We start from the raw sequence: 18,871 nt of genomic DNA, 5'->3' as shown, positions 1-18,871 counted from the left end.
AATAAATTATTAGTGCGTTATTTGATTTTAAATTTTCTTTTTTTTTTAAATTTTAAATATGCAAAGTTTGTATTAAACCAAAGTGTACAAAGGGAAATTATTTCACTCTAGAAATAACTCAAATCCTAACCCATCAAGTCATTTCAATTTATTAGTACAAAACCGGTCAACAATAATAATACACAAATTCAGGAAGGAATTTCAACCTTACAAATTCAACAAAGCTAAAGACCAACTAAAAAAGTATCTTGTTGTTTCAAGGACTTGTATTTACTACGCTTTGTTGTAGAAATGGATATGTCTGGTCATAGCTTGAGAACCGATACGCAAAGCCGGCGTTCGGTAAAATCTCATCCAAGCAAAATGCATGTTTTAGAATATACTGCGCCGCAGGATTTGGACGTCGTGGCTATTATATACAAGTTCTATTTAGAGGACTTCCGCAACTTCACAGACGAGGAGCGACAAACGCGATTGGCCAGTTTGGATGCCCTGGACATGCTGCATACCATCGAGCAAGTGCACAATGATGTGGCTACTCTGAGGTTGGAGAATCACATCATGGTCGAGTTCCTCGAGAAGAACGATCCAAAGTTATTGTTGGGACTAAGGCAGCGTCGAACTTCGATTCTCAAAAAGTTGCAAACAAAAAGAGGATCTCAACAGGGAAGTCATGGCGTGAGTAGCCGGCACTCGAGCTCCAAGCGCTCCATACCCATGTCGGTGAATCAGCTGGTCTCGATAAGCGGCATAGGAGCCCCTGAGAAGCGTCGCGGGATCGAGTACAAGCTGAACTTCAAGGCCAAGGCTGAAATGGCCGAGAAACGAGCATCTGAAGTGGAGAAGCGGGTCGCGGATATAGAGAGGAATGGTGGGCCGCAAACCCAATGAGTCTGGTTTTTATAAAGCTTATTTTGAATCTTTTTTGCAGCTATGACCGAAGTGAAACAGCTTAGAGCCAAGATTGAGGAGCTGCGCTACCGAAGTGAGGAAACCATTGAGACGGAAAACAACTTTATGCTTCACTTCCTCCGAGATGAGAACGATGTGGCCTTTTTGGAGTCCGCCACCGAGCGGCAGATAGAACGCAAGCTGCGCAAGTTTACCACAAATTGGTTTAAAAATGCTCGAGCTCTCTTGGGAACTATGAAATTGACCATAGTATCTCTACAAGAAACATGCCAGCAGCATCGGGCGGACCTGATAACCAAATCAGATCTAAGTGGTATCTTGACGGCGGTGGATTTTGAGAAACTGATTATCAAGAGAACCGAACTGGTTAATCAGTTGGAGGAAAAGAATATCCACATGGCGGGACTCAAAGGAGTCACAGGCAAAACCTCTTTGGCCATGACAGAGGAAAAGCAGGCCATGATGAACTTGGAGACTGAAATGCGCACCGTTTTAAACAGGACCGAAGAAGTCACCCGAGCCATACAGAAGCTTGAGAAGGAGGTGGCCGCCGTTCAAATGCACAACAACAAAGACTATATGACCTTGGACGAGTTAAGGGCACAATTGCAGGAGTACGAGGCCCCTAGTGTAAGCGAATATATCGAGCGGAAGGAGGAGGCTCACGTCCTTGAAAAGGAGGAGAAGATGCTGCAGCGCAAGATTTATATCCTCAACATGAAGCTCAACAATGCCATTCGCCGGCGAAACCGACTCAATGACAATTAGGTGGTATAGCATCGGTATACGTTTGTCTTCAAGCCAAAAATAAACCATATATTTAAATTCATTTAACTATTTTCAAATGTAAGCCACTCTTATTATTATCTTTTATTAACTTACCCAAAGGAAAGCAGTCCCTTCTCCACCTTAAAGCACTCGGACTTTGCCCAGTTACCATATTGAATCTCCTCCAATCCCAAGGCAGCCAGAGCATCCCGTTCGCGTGGAATGTATTCATCGTTGCCTTTCTTTTCACGGTTGCGATCTCGCTTCTCCTTGCGGCGACGGGAACGAAGGCCTAGTATGGTATAAGTAATTTAGATAACATTCTTTACAACTACTAGTGGTGCCTATATTCTTACCTATTCCTCCCTCTTCATCGCTGTTTTCATTGGAAGAATCCTCCGAATTAAGCTCCATAACATCCTCGTGGCCGTAGCGTTTGATTTGGGTCCGTCTTCTCGGCTCGGACAGGACCAGGTCCTCTGTTTCATCTCGCTCGCAAGCATCTGGATCAATGTCCACCTTCTTGGCCCACTTGGTCCAGAAGTCGGGATCATCAATGGTAATATCAGATCGGTTGCCAGAGGCAGCAAATGAAGCCTTCGAGAAGGTTGAACCTTTTTCCGATTCCATGGTGATGACTTGGGTGCGGCGCTTAAGGATTGAATCGATGTCCTCTTCGCAAAATTTGTCCCCAGCATTGTCGTCGTCCATGACAGCTCCGTAGGCTCCCTTCTTTAGCAGATCTTCGATCTCCTTCTTAGACAACTGCTTGTTATTGCCATCCTTTGAGCCTTGAGTGTTCATCGACTGTAGGACAGCCTTATCCAATCCGAGTTTCATCGAAGCCTTGTCGAACATTTCGCGTTCGTACGTGTTTCTGCAGAGCAATCGGTAGATTTTCACCATTTTCCTTTGGCCAATACGATGGCATCGGGCTTGCGCCTGCAAATCGTTTTGTGGATTCCAATCCGAGTCGTAAATGATAACCGTATCGGCAGCTGTTAAATTAATGCCTAGTCCTCCTGCTTTAGTGCAAAGCAAGAACACAAAACGATCCGATCCGGGCTTGGAATAACGGTCGATGGCCTCCTGACGGAGATTTCCACGAATTCGTCCATCGATTCGCTCAAACGGATACTTTCTGTAGACCAAATAATCCTCTAGAATATCCAAACAACGCACCATCTGACTGAAGATGAGCACGCGATGACCATTCGCTTTCAGTTTAGGTAGCAATTTATCAATCAAAACCATTTTACCAGCGGAGAGAATCAGATTCTTGTAATAAGACTCTGGGTCCTCGCCATGCTGAGACTTAAAATCATACTGGATTTGTTCCTCAGCTCCATTCAAGAGATATGGATGAATGCAGCACTTTCTCAACTCCATCATTGTGTTCATCAGGTTGGGTATATTAGCAGATGTGGTTCCTTTTTTTAGGAAACTAAAGTTCTGTTCCAGGATTCCTCGATAGTATTTCTTTTGTATGTTAGTGAGCTCAACTTCGATAATGGTTTCCTCCTTCGGCGCCAAACTCTTCTCCACATCGTCTTTTAGACGACGCAGCATCATGGGCTTTAGTAAGGCTTGCAGTTTATTTACTTCCTCCTCAGTGCGGAGACTTCCAAACTCGGACATGAACTCCTCCTGCGAGGAGAACTGCGAGGGTTCCAGGAAATTTAACAGCGAGAACAGCTCGCTGATATTGTTCTGCAAGGGAGTGCCGGAGAGCAGAACCCTATGTTCCAGATTCAGCTGTCGCAAACCCTCGAGGAGCTTACAATTCCTATTTTTTAGACGATGAGCTTCATCAATTACACAAAGGCGCCAGTTGAAGGCCTTTAGGTCCATGTAATCGGTCACGATCATCTCGAAAGTGGTTATCAAAACGTTAAATTTGATGGGTTCCTTCAAGACCTTCCCGCTGTCTGTCTTATAGTAGTACTCATAGTCCTGTATCATTTGTTTGCTAGTCACCGAACCGTGATAAACCACCACGTTCATGTCTGTCCAGCTTTCGAATTCTCGCTGCCAGTTGGGTATTGTGGAGAGTGGAGCTATTACTAAGAAGGGTCCTCTGATTCCGTACTCGTAAACAGAGTGCACAAAGGTCAAACTCTGGATGGTTTTTCCCAGACCCATTTCATCGGCAAGAATGCAATTGTGAGTATTGTACCAGGAGAACTTCAACCAATTGAGACCCTCCAGTTGATAGGGTCTCAGGCTATTTCCCCCCTTGTAGATTGGAGTCTTCTCAAGTTTTTTCCAAAGTTCTGGATGCGGACGCTTCTTGGCCTTCCACTCGCACCTCAAAGGAATTTTGTTGAAGCGCAGATACTGCTCGATCTTGTCGTTATCTACATCTTCTTCCAGCTCCCAGGTGCAGTCTTCATACGGAAGTGACTTCCACTTGACCAGGTAGTGCTTAGTGGTCTCCCCACTGGTTTCATCCGTATGAACGGACATATCCAACACCCGATCAACTTCTGTAAAGTCCTGGTTGAAGGGCTCGTCCTCGATGTTCTCAAATATGTTCAACTGCTGAGACTGCTTCTGCTGGAAGCGGCGAATCTTGGCAGCCACACGACGATCACCCTTGAGCAGTTCCTCTTCAGTTCTCCACTCGCAATGGAGGTAACTGAAATTGCGGTACTTCACAAAGTACTCCTCCACATCAATAAATACGGGTTCGGGCTTGTTTTCCTTGTCAGCTTCGTTTTCGTCGCCAGCCTCCTTCTTTACAGGTTCTTCTGTTTTCTGGCTTTGATCCTTATCGCTTTCGTGCTCTAACGACTTCTTATCTTTTTCTGTAGTAGCCTCCTCGGGTTTGGATTCGTCGATGGACTTTTCCTCTGATTCTTCTTTGGATTTAGGTGACTTGGCTTGCCCTTCCTCTTTCTCATCTACTTCCATTTTCTCAGCGACAGCCTCGGTCTCCTTGGCTTCCTCTGCCGCTTCTACACTGGAGGATTTGTCTTCTTCAGTAGGTGCTGTGATCCCTTCAGTATTAACTGTTTCTGATTGCTCCCCTGTTTCACTTTCCTCAGCTGACTTTTTCGGTACATCATCTACGTCCATTTTGTCATCATTATTGTCTTCGTCAGATTTTTTAGTATCCACTGGCTCTTGATCCTCTTTGCTTTCCACCTCCATTTCTGAGATTTCCGGTTTTTTCACCTCGGCATCGGTTGAATCTTCTTTGGATTCACCTTCTGCACTCTCAGTTTTGGGTTTTTCTTCGCCATCAACATTTACGGCTGAAGCTTCTTCTGAACTCGTTTTCTCTTCCTCCTTTTTAGGTTCGATGGTCTTTTCCTTCGGTTTTTCAGGGATAAGTTCACGTTTTCCCATTCGCAAGGCCAGGACTAATTGCACTACCATGCTGTCTTCATCGCCGGTGTTTATGTAGACGTAATTGGGCTTGGACGACATGGCTGCGTTGGCGGCATCGCTGGAGATTTGTCGCTCCTTTTCCACAGCCGCCGCTGCTGCTGAAGTACTCGAACTGGCTTCCAGTTGGCTGCTCTCGTCCATGGGTAGATTAGACTTCTCTTCACCCACTTCCTGACCAGGCTCTCCTTCGGCGCCAGATTGCGGTTCTGCTTTCTCCACATCACTGCCAGCATTGGAATTGCCTGCATTCGTGGAGGCTTTTTTATCCTTCTTTACGGGGGAAGCCACCAACAGAGAGTTTTCGTCATCGGAGAACCTCAGCATTACATCATCGATGTACTTTTTCCGTTGAGTGTTCCTGGAAGATCTTCGCTTGTTTGAATCTAGCTCGGAGTCTGGTGGAGGTGATGGGGGTGGTGTTCTGTCCAACGTGTCATCCTCGCCATCGGATTCGGGCACAATCCGACCCCTGTTTCTCCTCTTTTTAAGTGCCTTGGCGGATAGAGACCCACGATTCTTGCGCGCACTGCCTCCTTCCTCAGAATTTGCATTGCGTCGGCTTCTAGCGGTGGATCGTTTGCGATCTCTTCTGCTCGGAGTGGAGGCAGGATCGCCTGCTGAGTCGGGAACAGAGTCCACTGTTTCATCCCCGGCTTCGGCGTCCTTATCGTCTTCATTGGCGCCCCGTGGAATTTTTGAGACGGGTATGTCATCGTAGTCCGGAGATTCTCCATCCACGCCAGTTCCACCCGAAGTGGTTTCCGCTTCACCATCGGCGGATCCCGCTTTGGGCACCAACGGCTTGTTGTCTTCCACTTCACTGCCCTCTCCAGTTTGCTCAGTACCATCTTCGCCGTACTGCTTTCTGCGCTTACTGACACTTGCTCGTTTTTTACCCGCTGCTGGTGTCTCAGTAGAGTTGGGATCATTGGGATCCTTGGCCTTTTTAGCTTTCGGTGTCCTATCTCGCGGAGGTTTATTTGGATCCTTGGGAGTCCTGGGCTTGCGTGGCTTCTTCTTTTTACCACTTCCGTCGGTAGAGGTATCCAGCTCATTCGCTGAGTGTACATCTTGCGACAGATCACCCATGCCCTCGCTATACTCCAGCATGCCGACCACGCTGGTATCCCCCGCTCCTTGTGTCACACAGTCCTCGGAGACGGGCAGCTGGGTCGTTGGGATACTTGGGATGGCGTTAGCTGCTCCCACCACTACATTACCGCTGATGTCCATCAGATCCTGCTGCTGACTTGCCTGACCTTTTTCACCCTTCTTGACGCGGGGTTTGCGTGGTTTGTTGGTCCCCTTCCCTCGCCCTCTTCCAGTGGTACTGGACACCTGAGGGCTCTCTACCATTTGTTGGTTGAGCAAGGGATTTCCCGGGGGCCCATACATTGGCGGAACGTTCTGAAAGAGCATGCACTGTGGACCGCCGGAACACTGATCATTTATCTCGTGCTGCGTCAGCAGATTTAAACGCTCTTGCATCCGCATCAACTTATCTTGGTGCTGGAGCTCGTGTCCCGGAGGCATACAATACAGTTCCTGAATCTGCTGCTGCAATGCAGCTATTTCCTGTTGATGCAACATCGGATAAGTTGGATACATGCCGGGTGCACCTCCATACGGGGGCATCATGGATGGCATGTGACCTTGTGCCTGAGCCTGGGCTTCGTATCCGGGAGCCATTGGATGCATGGGCAGTGCTACGGGAGGCATCTGTTGCTGAGGGGGTTGTCCCACTGAGGTGGTTGGATCTGTTATGGTCCCCAGTGCAGTTGCAGACTGCGATTTGTCCTCTCCTAACTCCTCTACAGTTTTAGGCTCCTCTAACAAAGAAGTAGACAAATCCCCCGCAGGTTGCCCCAGCTGGGTTTGTTCCATCTCTTCAGAAGGCTTGTCTTGCAGATCCTCCTGAATTGCTGGTAATTCTGTGCTTAGAATTGCTTCATGGGTTTTTGAAACACTTGTCTCGTCCTGTGGCAACTCCGCCTCATTGGCAGAAGCTCCTCCCACGCCACTCAGTCCTTCGCCCTCGCTCTGATTCTTCTCGAACTCTGCATTCGAGGACTGCGAATTACTATCCAGAAGTGCAGCTGCTGCAGAAGCTGCATTCGACGCCACGACTGCAACTGCTGCGGATGTGGAGGACATGGAGTTGTTATCGAAAAGGCCAGCATCGACTCCGACATGCTGGACAGATTCCGAATTCCCACCATGCGAATTCGTGTTGTCCATGAGCAACTGTTGCTGGTTGTTGCTGCTGCTGTTAATGCTGCTCTGCGAGTTGCTGTCGTGCACCGAAGTGGGCTGGTTGTTGACAATGCTGTTGGTGCTACTGTTGCTGCTGCTGTTGTTGCTGTCATTGGCAGCCACTGCCAAAGTGGAGGAATCATTTGAGTTGGCCGTTTCATTGAGAATGCTGCTCAGGTGATGTGAGGGTGTCGAAGGTTGCTGCTGCTGCTGCGCTGGCTGCTGTGCCTGCGCCACCTGTTGCTGCTGCGTCTGTGGTACTTGCTGAGCTGGCTGCTGTTGCGTCTGCTGCTGCTGCATTTGCGTCGGTATTGGCGAGCTTACATGGGCAGGCGACATTGTCTGTTGAGCTGCAGGGGGCTGACTGTCTCCTAGTATGTTAGCAAACGGATCAAATTGTTGCTGCTGCGACTGATTGTAACTGGGTAGATGTTGCTGGTGGTGCGGCGACTGTTGCTGCTGTTGCTGCTGCTGGTGTATAGGTGACTGATGTTGCATTTGCTGGTGGTGCGGTGATGTTAGAGTCGCCTGCGGTTGTGGCGTTTGCTGTTGCTGTTGCGGCGGTTGAGCTGTCTCCATGGTGGGCTGTATCAAATGGTGCATGCTGGGCAGACTTTGCTGATGCAAAGGCGACGTCATGGCCGTCAGTTGGGGTTGCTGCTGCTGTTGACTTTGGGTGGTGCCTGTTGCTCCACCACTACTACCTCCCCCAACAATATCGTTGATCGAGTGCTGCAGTTGATCGTTTAGTGTTTGCTGCTGGTGCTGCTGCTGCTGTTGTTGCTGTTGCTGCTGTTGTTGCTGTTGCTGCTGGGTGGCCACCACTGGAGGCTGTGAAGCCACGGGCGGCACAACCTGTTGCTGAGGGGTTTGGGGCTGCTGCTGTCCCATCGTCTGACCATACATATTCAGCTGCTGCTGGTGATGTTGCTGTTGTGCCTGCAACATAGCCGCCTGCTGCTGCTGCGGCGGTGCCTGTTGCGCTTGCTGTTGTTGTTGTTGTACCTGCTGCTGCTGTTGCTGCAGTGCCACCAAGTGCTGTGCGCCTTGGGTCGAGCCCCATTGTTGATGGTGTTGCTGCTGTTGTTGCTGCGGGGATGCGGGCATCCTGGGACCCACACCCACAGAACTTCTGTAAGCCGAGGGGTAATCCATAGGCGGCAAACCGAGAGCCTGTGTCGGCATCACCATTTGTTCGAGGGCCTGTAATGTGTTCACGGGAGCAGCAACTGACGCTGGACCCTTCGCTCCCGCTCCTCCTGCTCCACTTGTGGGTGGTTGGGGACGCGGCGACGGCAGACCCACCATGCCTTGAATGCTGTGCTGGCTGGGCTGGTTGTTTACCACCTGTGGCTGCTGTGCCTGTGTTTGTTGTTGCTGCTGTTGCGGGGGCGGTGGCTTCGCCGGTGACACGCCCACTGGCCGAGGAGACATTTGTGGATGCGGCGACATAGTCGGCGGTCGTGGCGACATTTGTGGCGAAAGCTGAGGGAAAGGAGCGCGGTACTGGGGCGATGAGTTTAGCTGAGCTGCCGCCTGTTGATGTTTGCTGCTGGACATGTAAGGCGGAGCTGCCTGCTGTTGTTGCTGCTGGGCCTGTTGCTGCTGCTGTTGCTGTTGATGGTGGCTTCCGTAACTAGGCGGCATTCCCATGTGCGGTGGCGGTAGTCCAGCGCCCGGCAACTGTTGCTGCTGCATCAACGAGACATGCGGTTGCTGCTGCTGCGCCTGCTGTTGCTGCTGCGATTGGAGCTGCTGCTGCTGGTGGGCACCCAATTGCTGCGCAGCCTGCTGCTGCTGCGCTGCCAAGTGATGGCCCGGTGGCGCGGCGCCCGGCACATGCTGCCCGTAAGCTGAAGCCTGATCCAGTCCGGTGTGACCGTAGCCCACGTGTTGAGGCGCTCCTCTGCCCGGCTGATGTTGCATGGGACTCCCGTACGGACTGTGAGCATAAGCTTGGGGCGTGGGAGGTTGTCCCGCCTGGACAGTGGGTGCTCCGACCCCAGGATACAACGGGTGCTGGCCCGGAGCCTGCGGATAATGCTGCGGCAGTCGAGCCTGCTGCTGACTCTGCTGCTGCTGCTGTTGTTGCTGCTGCGACTGCTGCTGCACCTGCTGTGCTTGCTGTTGCACCTGCTGTTGCTGGGGCGTTGGCGGTTGCTGCTGCTGTTGCTGCTGGGGCGCTAGCGATCCGTAACCCGCCATCATGCTCTGTTGCGCGCCGTAGGTCGCCAGTTTCTGCTGCTCCTGTTGTCCGTAGGCGGGCATGTGCTGGCGGTATGCGCTGGCGTTGCTCTGGCGCTGCTGCTGCGCCGGTGGAGCTGCCTGCGGATGGCCATAGGCTCCCAGTCCGGCTCCGGGATAGGCTGCCGCCTGACCCGGAACCGAGGGCGCCGCTCCCCAACCGCTTAGATCACCCATTCCGGCGCCAACTCCCACTCCAACACCGAGGCCAACGCCCATGGCCGCCTGGTGGTCGGCGGCCCCCAGCCCGTAGAGATTCTCCGCCGTTGGCTGGTACGATGGATATTGGGGCTGCTGCTGTAGCGGATGTGGAGGGCGGTGGCGCGGCGGATAGCCGCCTGGCGGTCCCATTGCCCGAGGATTAGCCGCGGCGGCGGCTGCTGCGGCGGCTGCCGCATCGTACCGGTAATAGGGATCTCTGCGGGACCAAAAGAGAATGGATCATTTAGAAAGAATATTAAAATTAATGTTAAATGAATTTAACAGACAACATTCCTTAAATATTGACTTTGTTTATTTAGAAAAGACAACAAAAGTTAAGATATAAGAAACCAATAAGACGGTCGGATAAGTTTAAGAACTTTTATGAATGTTTAGATAACAACAACCGTTTTAAATAAATGTATTAAAATAAATTATAATCAATTAAAAACAATCATTAAGAAACAATCTCAGTCATCAAGACCTCTAATAGCCTCTTTCCGAACTTGGGGTGACAACATCATAAAAGTCAGAAAAACTCACCCTTGATGATTTCCGTGAAACATATTTTGTGCATTTCCATCCATCAGATTTTTTAAACGCAGCGCACACAGAAATGTCCGTTACGCGTCGAAGGACGCCGCTGCGTTTTATGTTTGGTCGTCTATTGGCTTAATTTTGATGCTGCTCTCTGCGCGTGGTCGTTGTTAAAATGTCGAAAGTTGGAAAGTAGCCGGTGACTGAGAACCAGGCGATTGAGGAGAAGTTCCACTTCTCAGGGGGTGCGGATATTGTTTTCCCGCTGCTCACTTTTACCCCTGCGATCCGGTCTCTCTTTCCACCTTCGCCTTATCGATTATGATTAGTTATTGATTGGTTGCGGTTCTAACTACTAAACTTAATTACAACTGGTGTGCAATTTAACGTCTTGTTGTTGCTTTTATATGGTAAAGTCATTTGTGTCTCTTGTTTCGCGCACTTCATGGCCGACCTTTGACATATTCGCATTGAAACACATTCGCTCACAGCTGCAAAAAAACATTTCGGAAAGATTTCGAATGGGTAATGGGTTAATATCGATAAATTTTGAATAAAAGGTTTCACGTCAAACGGTAATTTATCGGATAGTAGTGCATTATTCGAGTTTTGAACGTATTTTAAGCGTTAGGTTTGCAATTCGTTTTGATTTATGTAAAAAATATAATGGATCTGAAAAGAAAAGAGCAAAAAGGGTAATTAGTCAACATATTGACTACTTTTTGTGTTTTATAATTACATTAAAATTGTTGTTCATATAAATTTTGTGATTATTTTTGGAATAGCAAATAGTCATACAATAATAATTAGTATTAAGGCACTTTTATAATAGAACGCATTGTTTTACTCTTACAATTTATTTTTGTTGCTGTTGCATTAACTTTTAAGGGGAAAAGCTATACGCTTATGGATTTTATAGAATGGCACATATAACGTACAGTTTCACCCCCCAAAATGTTGAGCAATATTGTCAGGTTGTAAAACTAATATTTAAATTTTACTCAATAAAATAGTTGAAAACCAAAGGTGTAAACTAATTTATGATTCACTTCAGATAAATGGTGAGTTGGATAAAACCGAGATTGCTTTGGATTTCTTTGGTTTTGGTGGAGAGCTTAAGGCAAGAGTAAGTGGTGGGTGGATGTGAATCTTGGGTGAAAATCTTCTGCGGCGACAGTGAGAAAAAACAATGGCAACTCTATCGATTTTTCGCATTGTCTCTGCGACTGCCTTTAGCCAAAAATCTAAAGTAGCAGTGAAAAATCCGCAGAGAGCGAAGGAAAAAATGCGGGTGGGTATACTGACGATTGGTTGTTGTTATTGTTGGAAGCTGCGAGAGCCCAAAGATATGCAAATGGGGCGGAAAGGAGGGGGAGTGGTGGGGTGGCAAGGTGTGGTGTCTGTTTTATGTGTGTGCAAATGGAAAGTGGAGAGATATAGAGACAAAACTACAGTGAGTACATAGCGATATGCACTTACACACACACAAACAAATAGACAACCGAAATTCGCTGCTCGGTGTACTGTTATAAATACGTGTGCAAAAAGATGAGGATGGGTGAGGTGGGCGGAGAAGAGGGGGATTGGAGGAGGGGGGAGCCGAGAGCGCAGTCAGTCAACTAGTTACACACTCACACACTCAATGGCATACAGTTACTATATGGCACATCATCAGAGAAACTTATGTGGAGTGGCTGACATGGACTAAGCGGACAGCTTAGCACCGCTCGACCCACCCACTACCCCTCTCCACCCCTTTGCGAGTTCGCCGTGAGTTGTTCGAGCTCATTGGTCAGTCATTTAGATAGTCGTCGTGACCTACACACCGAGACAAATTAATAAGCAACTAGTTAAGATAATAAATTATAAGTAACAAGAAGAAAGCCGAAGTCACCTGTAATCTTGCTAAAACCATAAAACTCGGACTAGATTGTTATGAATACAGCTATAGAGCTCCATTTTCAGTTTTAAAACCACAAAAATCAAAAGGTTGCTTTAAAAAATCAATTTACTAAATGTTTAAAATTTTGATAAATTTCTTGAAACGAAGTATAATTTAATTAATATCGACACTTTTTTGAAATATGTATCAGTCATGTAAGCTCTTAATGTGGAAGAATATTTTGTGTTCTGCCTGTATATTACACATTAGTGAATCATTGCTTGTTAGAATTAAATAATAAAGTATAGATACACACCCGATCATTTTTCGCAGTGCATATTCGTTTTTGTTACCCCCGGCTGCTTTGACTTTGCCGTAATCAATTACAATTCGCTTTTGCAATTTCAGCTATTTATTTATTTAGTTTCAGCTCTTGCCATTATTATTAGGCGAGCGGTATGTACACACGCCCGTACACAATGGTAATGGTATGCGGCGAGACTTGACTTTGTATGTATATCTGGCAGATATCTATCAGTAAGTGGTGAATGTGTGTATGTCGTGTTTTTTCTTCTTTCGCTTTAGTTTTTACTTCTTGCCCGCCTCTTCTTATTTTTTGGCGTGGCTATTACAAAAACAAATCAAGCAGAGTAATTGCAATAACAATAAACTAAAAGCAATAGTAATATGCATATGAACGAATGTTTTTGGTATGTAATTGAGTAGCTTGGTGTGTTTGCTTGTGTGTTTGGGTAAGCAAAGCAGACATTTAAAAAATTGTGAAATTATACTTTACTTATTGCCTCTCTCCGGCCTCTCTCCTCCGACTCTTTCTGTATTTATGTCTATGTCACTTTGTGTCTTTGCGCACAACTGTACGTTTGTTTTAAATAAGCGAAAAATCGATTAAAGGTGATAATAGACAAGCAAATTTCAGTGTGTCCACAACGACAAAGACGCGAGCCACATTTTTGTGACCCGACGACGTCGACACCACCAACAATCCGATCCGCCAATCCAACAACACCACCCCACCCACCTTCAGAATGGCGGATTAGCTTTGGCTTTCGGGCAGGGTCTATTTCTTCTCTTTTCCCATGCTTCTTCATCGTTTTATGAGCCACGAAAAGCGCTCTCAAAAGAGTTCACCTCAAGTCTCAGTTTTCTCACCGTTAAAAAAGTGTTACCCGTCGATTGCCATGTTAAAATGTGTAAGCATATACAGCTAGGTGCAAAGTACTAGTACTACTAAAATAGGAAAAATATATTAACATTAGAGCTTTATAATCCCTATAATGTATGCCGTAAATATAACAAGAACTTAAATTTATTTCATAGCATAGCACACGCTCCAAAGAAAGAAACTTTCAAGAAATATACAAAAAAATAAATAAATTCAAACATAAATTCTTTTCAATTAAAGGCCATTAGTTTGTTAACTTAATGGAAACATTAAAACATATTCAAATACGACCTTTGCCGTAATTTTTTACAAAGCTGTACCTAACGAATAAAAAAAACCTGAATGAATAAACTCCCCAAAGCTTAAGATTAAACATTTTGCAAAACCAAACCCCATAAACAAAACTCAAAAAGCAAGAAAAAGGTTCATTCACCTTGCGTCTTGGGCAAATGTTTTTAGTTAGCTCACAATTTTGACAGTTGTTTTGTGCTCTCGCTTCGCATTTAGGTCCGACTTGTCTGCTCTTTTATTTTGAACTTTTTCAAATGTAACGAATTTCTGACCCACAATGTTTAAAGGGGGGTTGCAGGGCGGCAGGTCAAATCTACACGCATATTAAAAAATTCATTTAGGAGGAATGTATAACAAAGGCTAACACCACATGGTTATTATTATTGGTTCATTGTTTTTATATTCTTGCAGAAGGTATTATAATTTTGGACAGAAGGAGAGAAAATCCTGAAAAATCTGTTTACCTATTCAGGATATTTAAATTGTTACGTGAGTTTCTCAAGCCCAACTGTTAAGTATTCCCAAGAAGATACTTAAAGTTATGATATTAGCAGCTGATTGGTGTTGGTGTTGTTTTTTTTGCAGTGCTAAGTGTTTGCAAAATGTCGTCATGCATACACTACGTACCATGGATGATGTTTATGCACAAACAAATGAATCGGGCTTTAATAACAATCAAGTTAAGTGGTTGGGCCCCTGCTAACAGTAACTAAAAAGTACAGTTGGTTATTGTAAGAAAAGCAACATTCAACGGCGGCAGCCAAGTCCGTCACTCAGCGCGGTCCAAAAAGAGGCAAAGAGCGGCCAAGGCAGAAATGAGGAGGCAGAGGCATAAGCAGAGCAGCAGAGACAGATGGGCGCAGCAGCAAAATGCGCACAAACACACACCCGGGACGACGGACGTACATATGTACATAAAAATGGTAATAAAATAGGTAAAGTAACAGCGGCAGCTGTAGCAAAAGAAGAAGCACAAGAGCAGAAAGCCACACACAGTTTTCGGAAAAGCCATAGAGCTTAGCTGAGAGAATTCAGCCAAAACTCACACACTACACAAACGCCTGAGAGACACAAACATATGTATAACAACCCACAAAAGTTCGTTGGGCAAAAATTACAAACGCTTCGGAGCCTTTTAAAAGTTTAACGGTAAATATACCGTGGCAGGCCCAATTGGCATTAGATATGAGTAAAGTGCAATAGTTATTTCTTTTAATGATATGAAAACAACATAAGAAATGTTTGAATTATAAGATACATAGTTCTCAATAAAGAATAACAAGGAAATTTGCCTTATTTCAATTTTTAGGATTTACATATATTCAAAGCTTGAAAAAAATTTAGACGCAACTCTTACAAAATAACAAATTTGTTATCTTTTTTAAATGAAAACGAGGACGGAAACTTACTTCGCTTTTACCCTGATTAAGGTATGCATAACAAAATAATATTTGAAAAGTAAAAAATTTTAAGCGATTTTACCCTATGTCCCTATGATAACTATATGATATAGACTTCCGATCGGCACGAGCTTTTACCCTGATCAAGGTATGCATAAAAAAAGACGATTGCGAAAGATGCATGTCAATAGCTTTTACACTGCGCGAAATATCTTCAATTCTTGCAAGTTTGGGAGCTATAGGATATAGACGTCCGATCAGGGCGCTTTTTAAACTTGATCTGCGTACAATGACTGATCGACTGAGAAAGTTTAAGACTGCTAGCTTTTAAACTGAGCTCGCAAACTGTTATTGAAACAGACAGACAGACGGACATGGCTTAATCGACTCCCCTATTGTTCCTGATCAAGAATATTTATACTATGTTCTTCTGACCAACAATATAATATCCTCTGCAAGGGTATAAAAAAAGATCTTTGCTTTACCCGTAAATACGTATGACGTCTTCAATGTTTTTTGAAGTAGATTGCAAATTTTATGTTCTACGTTTCAAATAGTTTTCCCTAAGTGTCAAGCCGTAATTCGCAGAAGCCGGAAGTAAAATAGGCTAGTTGTGGATCTGCGACAAAACTGACGCCATGTTTCCCGCTAGAAATACCAAATTTACACATAAACAAAGTGGCCAAAGGAGGCCGCAAGGAACGCACACAGATGCAGACACAAGTCCTGACCCGATTATCGAGTTAAGCTGTTGTATAAAATTTGCACCTGGACCTAAACCGGATCGAATGGATATAGAGGTGCCCATTGTCAACGCAGCGACAATAAAACAGAGAACCAAAGAGAGGGAGAGAGCGGCTCTCTCTGAACTGACGTGCCGGCTAAAAACAAGAGAGCGACGAAACTCACGGCAAATCGGAGAGAGAAAAAAAAACAGCCCAACAAGTGAAACGAGCGTATAAAAGCAAAAATGTTAAACTGACACACACACAACTAAAAAAAAAAGTTTAAAAGCAAAGCATAGCGAGCGCTAAAGAGCAGGCCAAAAGCAAAATAACAAAAGCAAAGCGAGTATATCACGTGCTGCACCAGCAGAAGGGACGGGGGTGGGAGGGAGGCGTATGCCGGCCTTTGGCGGCAGAGCTGCCAACGTCGCAGTCGACTCTTGCTTGCGTAAAGAAAGAAAGACGGACGGAAAGTAAAGAAAAAACGACGGAGAGACAAAGCGACAAAGCGACGGTTTCGTATAGAAAGAGAGTGGGCAGCAGAGGTTGCGTTAGTCAGTCAAAACAAAAAATGCGCATAAACCGAGGAGGCAGAGCAACAAAAGCGATAACACTAAATAAAACTTAAAAATTTTAACAAATGAACACTCGATTTAAAATATTAAATTCTGGGTCAATAAAAGGTTACTAGAAGTTTACAATAAATGGCCCAAATTTTCTGCAAACATCTGCAAACCTTAAAAAAAAAGAGGAATGTGCTGAATATAAAAGTGACAAGTGTGCCTTTTTTTCAAAATTAGTTTTTAAAGAAAATATAATAAAACGCCTCAGCTATACAAATTTTTTTTTTTGGAACAACGCTTTATAAAATAAATTATTTATTTACTTCAATATTTTAATAATATTGAAATAGTAAATAGGACCATGAGTATACTTGGCATAGCCTTCATTTAAACTTTTGAGTCAGACAAAGTTGAGTTTTGCGGTAGTTATTGGGTGGTCGGCCATCAGAAGTAAGATATTGCGAGGGAAGAGAAAATCTGCGAAACAAAGCAAAAACGAAGAAAAGACGGCGAGTGGCGGCGACAACATTACGGCGACAAGTACAAAACACGTATTATGCATTTGTGTTTGTGTGTTGGAGATTCGCATGATTCGTGCAAATTCGCCGCATAGTTGTTGCTGCTATTTTATTCGCATTCGCATATCGTGGTGCCTGTTGTTTGAACATGTATCTGTATCTGAGCTTGTGTATGTTCGGTGGGCCTGAGTGTGTTTGTGAGTTGGGGTCGTCGTCGTTCAAATGTTTGCCTTTTTGTTGTGTGTTTGTGTTGTTTGGTCGGTTTTGATTCGGATTTTTGGGATGGATGATATTATATGGTCTCTGTCGTTGCTTCAGTCGACGTCTCTGCCTGATTTTCCAACCATCGTTTTATCTCTCCCCCGTCATCAACTCTTCTTCTTGCGCTCGTCGCTCTGTTCGATTGGTTACAGTTGTAACTTCATAACTTTAAACCTTACTAAATCATTTCAAACGATTCTTTTGATATATAATCATCATCCAGGAAGTATTTGCTATTATTACAAGTCAAAACAAGCTTTTCATTTCATGCTTGTTTACAAAAAAAAAATAAAATGTTTATTTTATCTTGCTTTAAATTAATCATTTTTCGAACCGATACACATTATAATTTCTTAAAAAGCAGATACCTTTTTATTGTCTTACAAAGTCTATATTAATCATAATTAGCTAAAAGTAATTTACTTATTTTAGATATTAAATATTATTTAGAAGCTTTACTGTAGTTTGTCTTAGTTTGTGTGCCCCCCGTTGTTGCACTCCTCATTTGCACGACACGTATGTTATTTTTTTCTTTTTATTTCTTAATTTTTTCGCTGTAGCTCCAAAGAAAGCAAGAACAACTGTAAGCAATGAGTGGAACTGCCCACTCGCGTTAACTTTACTTTAGCTTTATTCACATTTTAACGAGTGAGGGAGGAAAGGAGATGGCGAGTGCTGTGAAGAGGAAGAAAACAGGCGTGTGACGTTTTTTTTAGCTGCTGCTGCTTCTTCTTCGGAAAAAGAGTTGATTGAAATTATTTTGCTGACGCTTGTGTGCTTGTGTTTCGCTCAATTCGTTTGACAGTGTGTCTGTCTGTCTGCGTGTGTGTGTTTGGTGTTTCGGCTGTCTCGCTGAGTGTACGTGTGTATCTGGTTTCGGTTAAAGATACATAATTATTCCTAAAAAGCATTTTTTGCCTGGCCTTTGTTGTAAATCGCTCGCGATTTCACGATTCCGTTTGTCGCAATGAACTTATAATTGGAATAAAGTTGCAAATACTATTACTCACCGTTTTTCATTTTATTTTAGGGCTGCTAATCCATTTGACTTTATCTTGTTTATTATCGCCGGTTCTCACAATTTACAGTTCCTTTGTGTGGTTTATAAGTTCACGTATTTCCTCCTCTCTCTCGCCGTCCCTAATTTTTTCCTGTTTTTACGTTTAGTGTTTTTTGGTTTGGCTTTTGGTCACGCAATCATTTTGGACGCAAGTTATCGATAGTTAGGCGCAGCGGAAGAATGACAGATGACGAATGACTCGGGCAACAAGAACAACAACAATGCTAATTCAAGTGTAGATACACATGCGAAATAATAATTGTAGCACAATTGCCGCAACAAGAAGCAATGGCGAAAACTGCAAAAGCGCAACGATTACAATCGCGAGGCTGTTGCTTCTTCTTCTCCTCGCGGTGTGCTCCTCTCACGCTCAATCACTGACACTAACGCACGGTAATTACAATTAAACGTAGTTTTACTGCAGCCAAAAAGAAACAAAGAAATCAATAGATATTGCTGGAAGTCACGGGAAAATCTCAGCGTCTTGGTAATTGCACAAGTGGAAAAAGAAAAAGGCCGCAGATGGAATGAAAAAATTGTTACAGCCGCCGAGTGGAAGAAGAAGAGGTGCACAACAGACGACGCGACGCGGTTGAGAGCGGCGACAAGCGCATGAATTTTACGCTCTCTCATCAATTGCGCGACTTAGAGCTCCGTGTGCGAGAGCAGAAGCGGGAGTG

General features: G+C 44.9%; 2 protein-coding genes across 12 annotated transcripts in view; one reads left to right on the top strand and one right to left on the bottom strand.

Moving 5' to 3' along the window:
• The window catches only part of LOC108148770 (serine-rich adhesin for platelets), a 44,884-nt gene that overhangs the window by 24,285 nt on the left and 1,728 nt on the right, over window positions 1-18,871 (bottom strand). For all 11 annotated transcript variants that reach the window (XM_017275980.2, XM_017275988.2, XM_017276021.2 and 8 more), the window contains exons 2-4: window positions 10,315-10,799; window positions 2,037-9,988; window positions 1,795-1,972 (exon numbers count right to left, since the gene is read on the bottom strand). In XM_017275980.2, coding sequence (XP_017131469.1) covers window positions 1,795-1,972; window positions 2,037-9,988; window positions 10,315-10,358 — 8,174 coding nt within the window. In that variant the 5' untranslated portion in view covers window positions 10,359-10,799. The remainder of the gene's footprint in view (window positions 1-1,794; window positions 1,973-2,036; window positions 9,989-10,314; window positions 10,800-18,871) is intronic.
• Window positions 78-1,741, top strand: LOC108148833. The gene is made up of 2 exons (XM_017276102.2): window positions 78-871; window positions 932-1,741. The coding sequence occupies exons 1-2, from the start codon at window positions 292-294 to the stop codon at window positions 1,678-1,680; spliced, it is 1,329 nt and encodes a 442-aa protein (XP_017131591.1). The 5' UTR covers window positions 78-291; the 3' UTR covers window positions 1,681-1,741.

The sequence above is a fragment of the Drosophila elegans genome, unplaced genomic scaffold (assembly GCF_018152505.1).
Source record: "Drosophila elegans isolate 14027-0461.03 unplaced genomic scaffold, ASM1815250v1 contig_814, whole genome shotgun sequence".
NCBI classification, from domain to species: domain Eukaryota; kingdom Metazoa; phylum Arthropoda; class Insecta; order Diptera; family Drosophilidae; genus Drosophila; species Drosophila elegans.
Note: the sequence above shows the minus strand (reverse complement) of the source record. Positions and strands in the feature narration are given on the sequence as shown.

Coding starts and splice junctions, on each gene's coding strand:
- LOC108148833 (XM_017276102.2), top strand. CDS start 292: ATGGATATGTCTGGTCATAGCTTGAGAACCGATACGCAAAGCCGGCGT. Junction 872..931: donor CGCGGATATAGAGAGGAATG/GTGGGCCGCAAA, acceptor TCTTTTTTGCAG/CTATGACCGAAGTGAAACAG.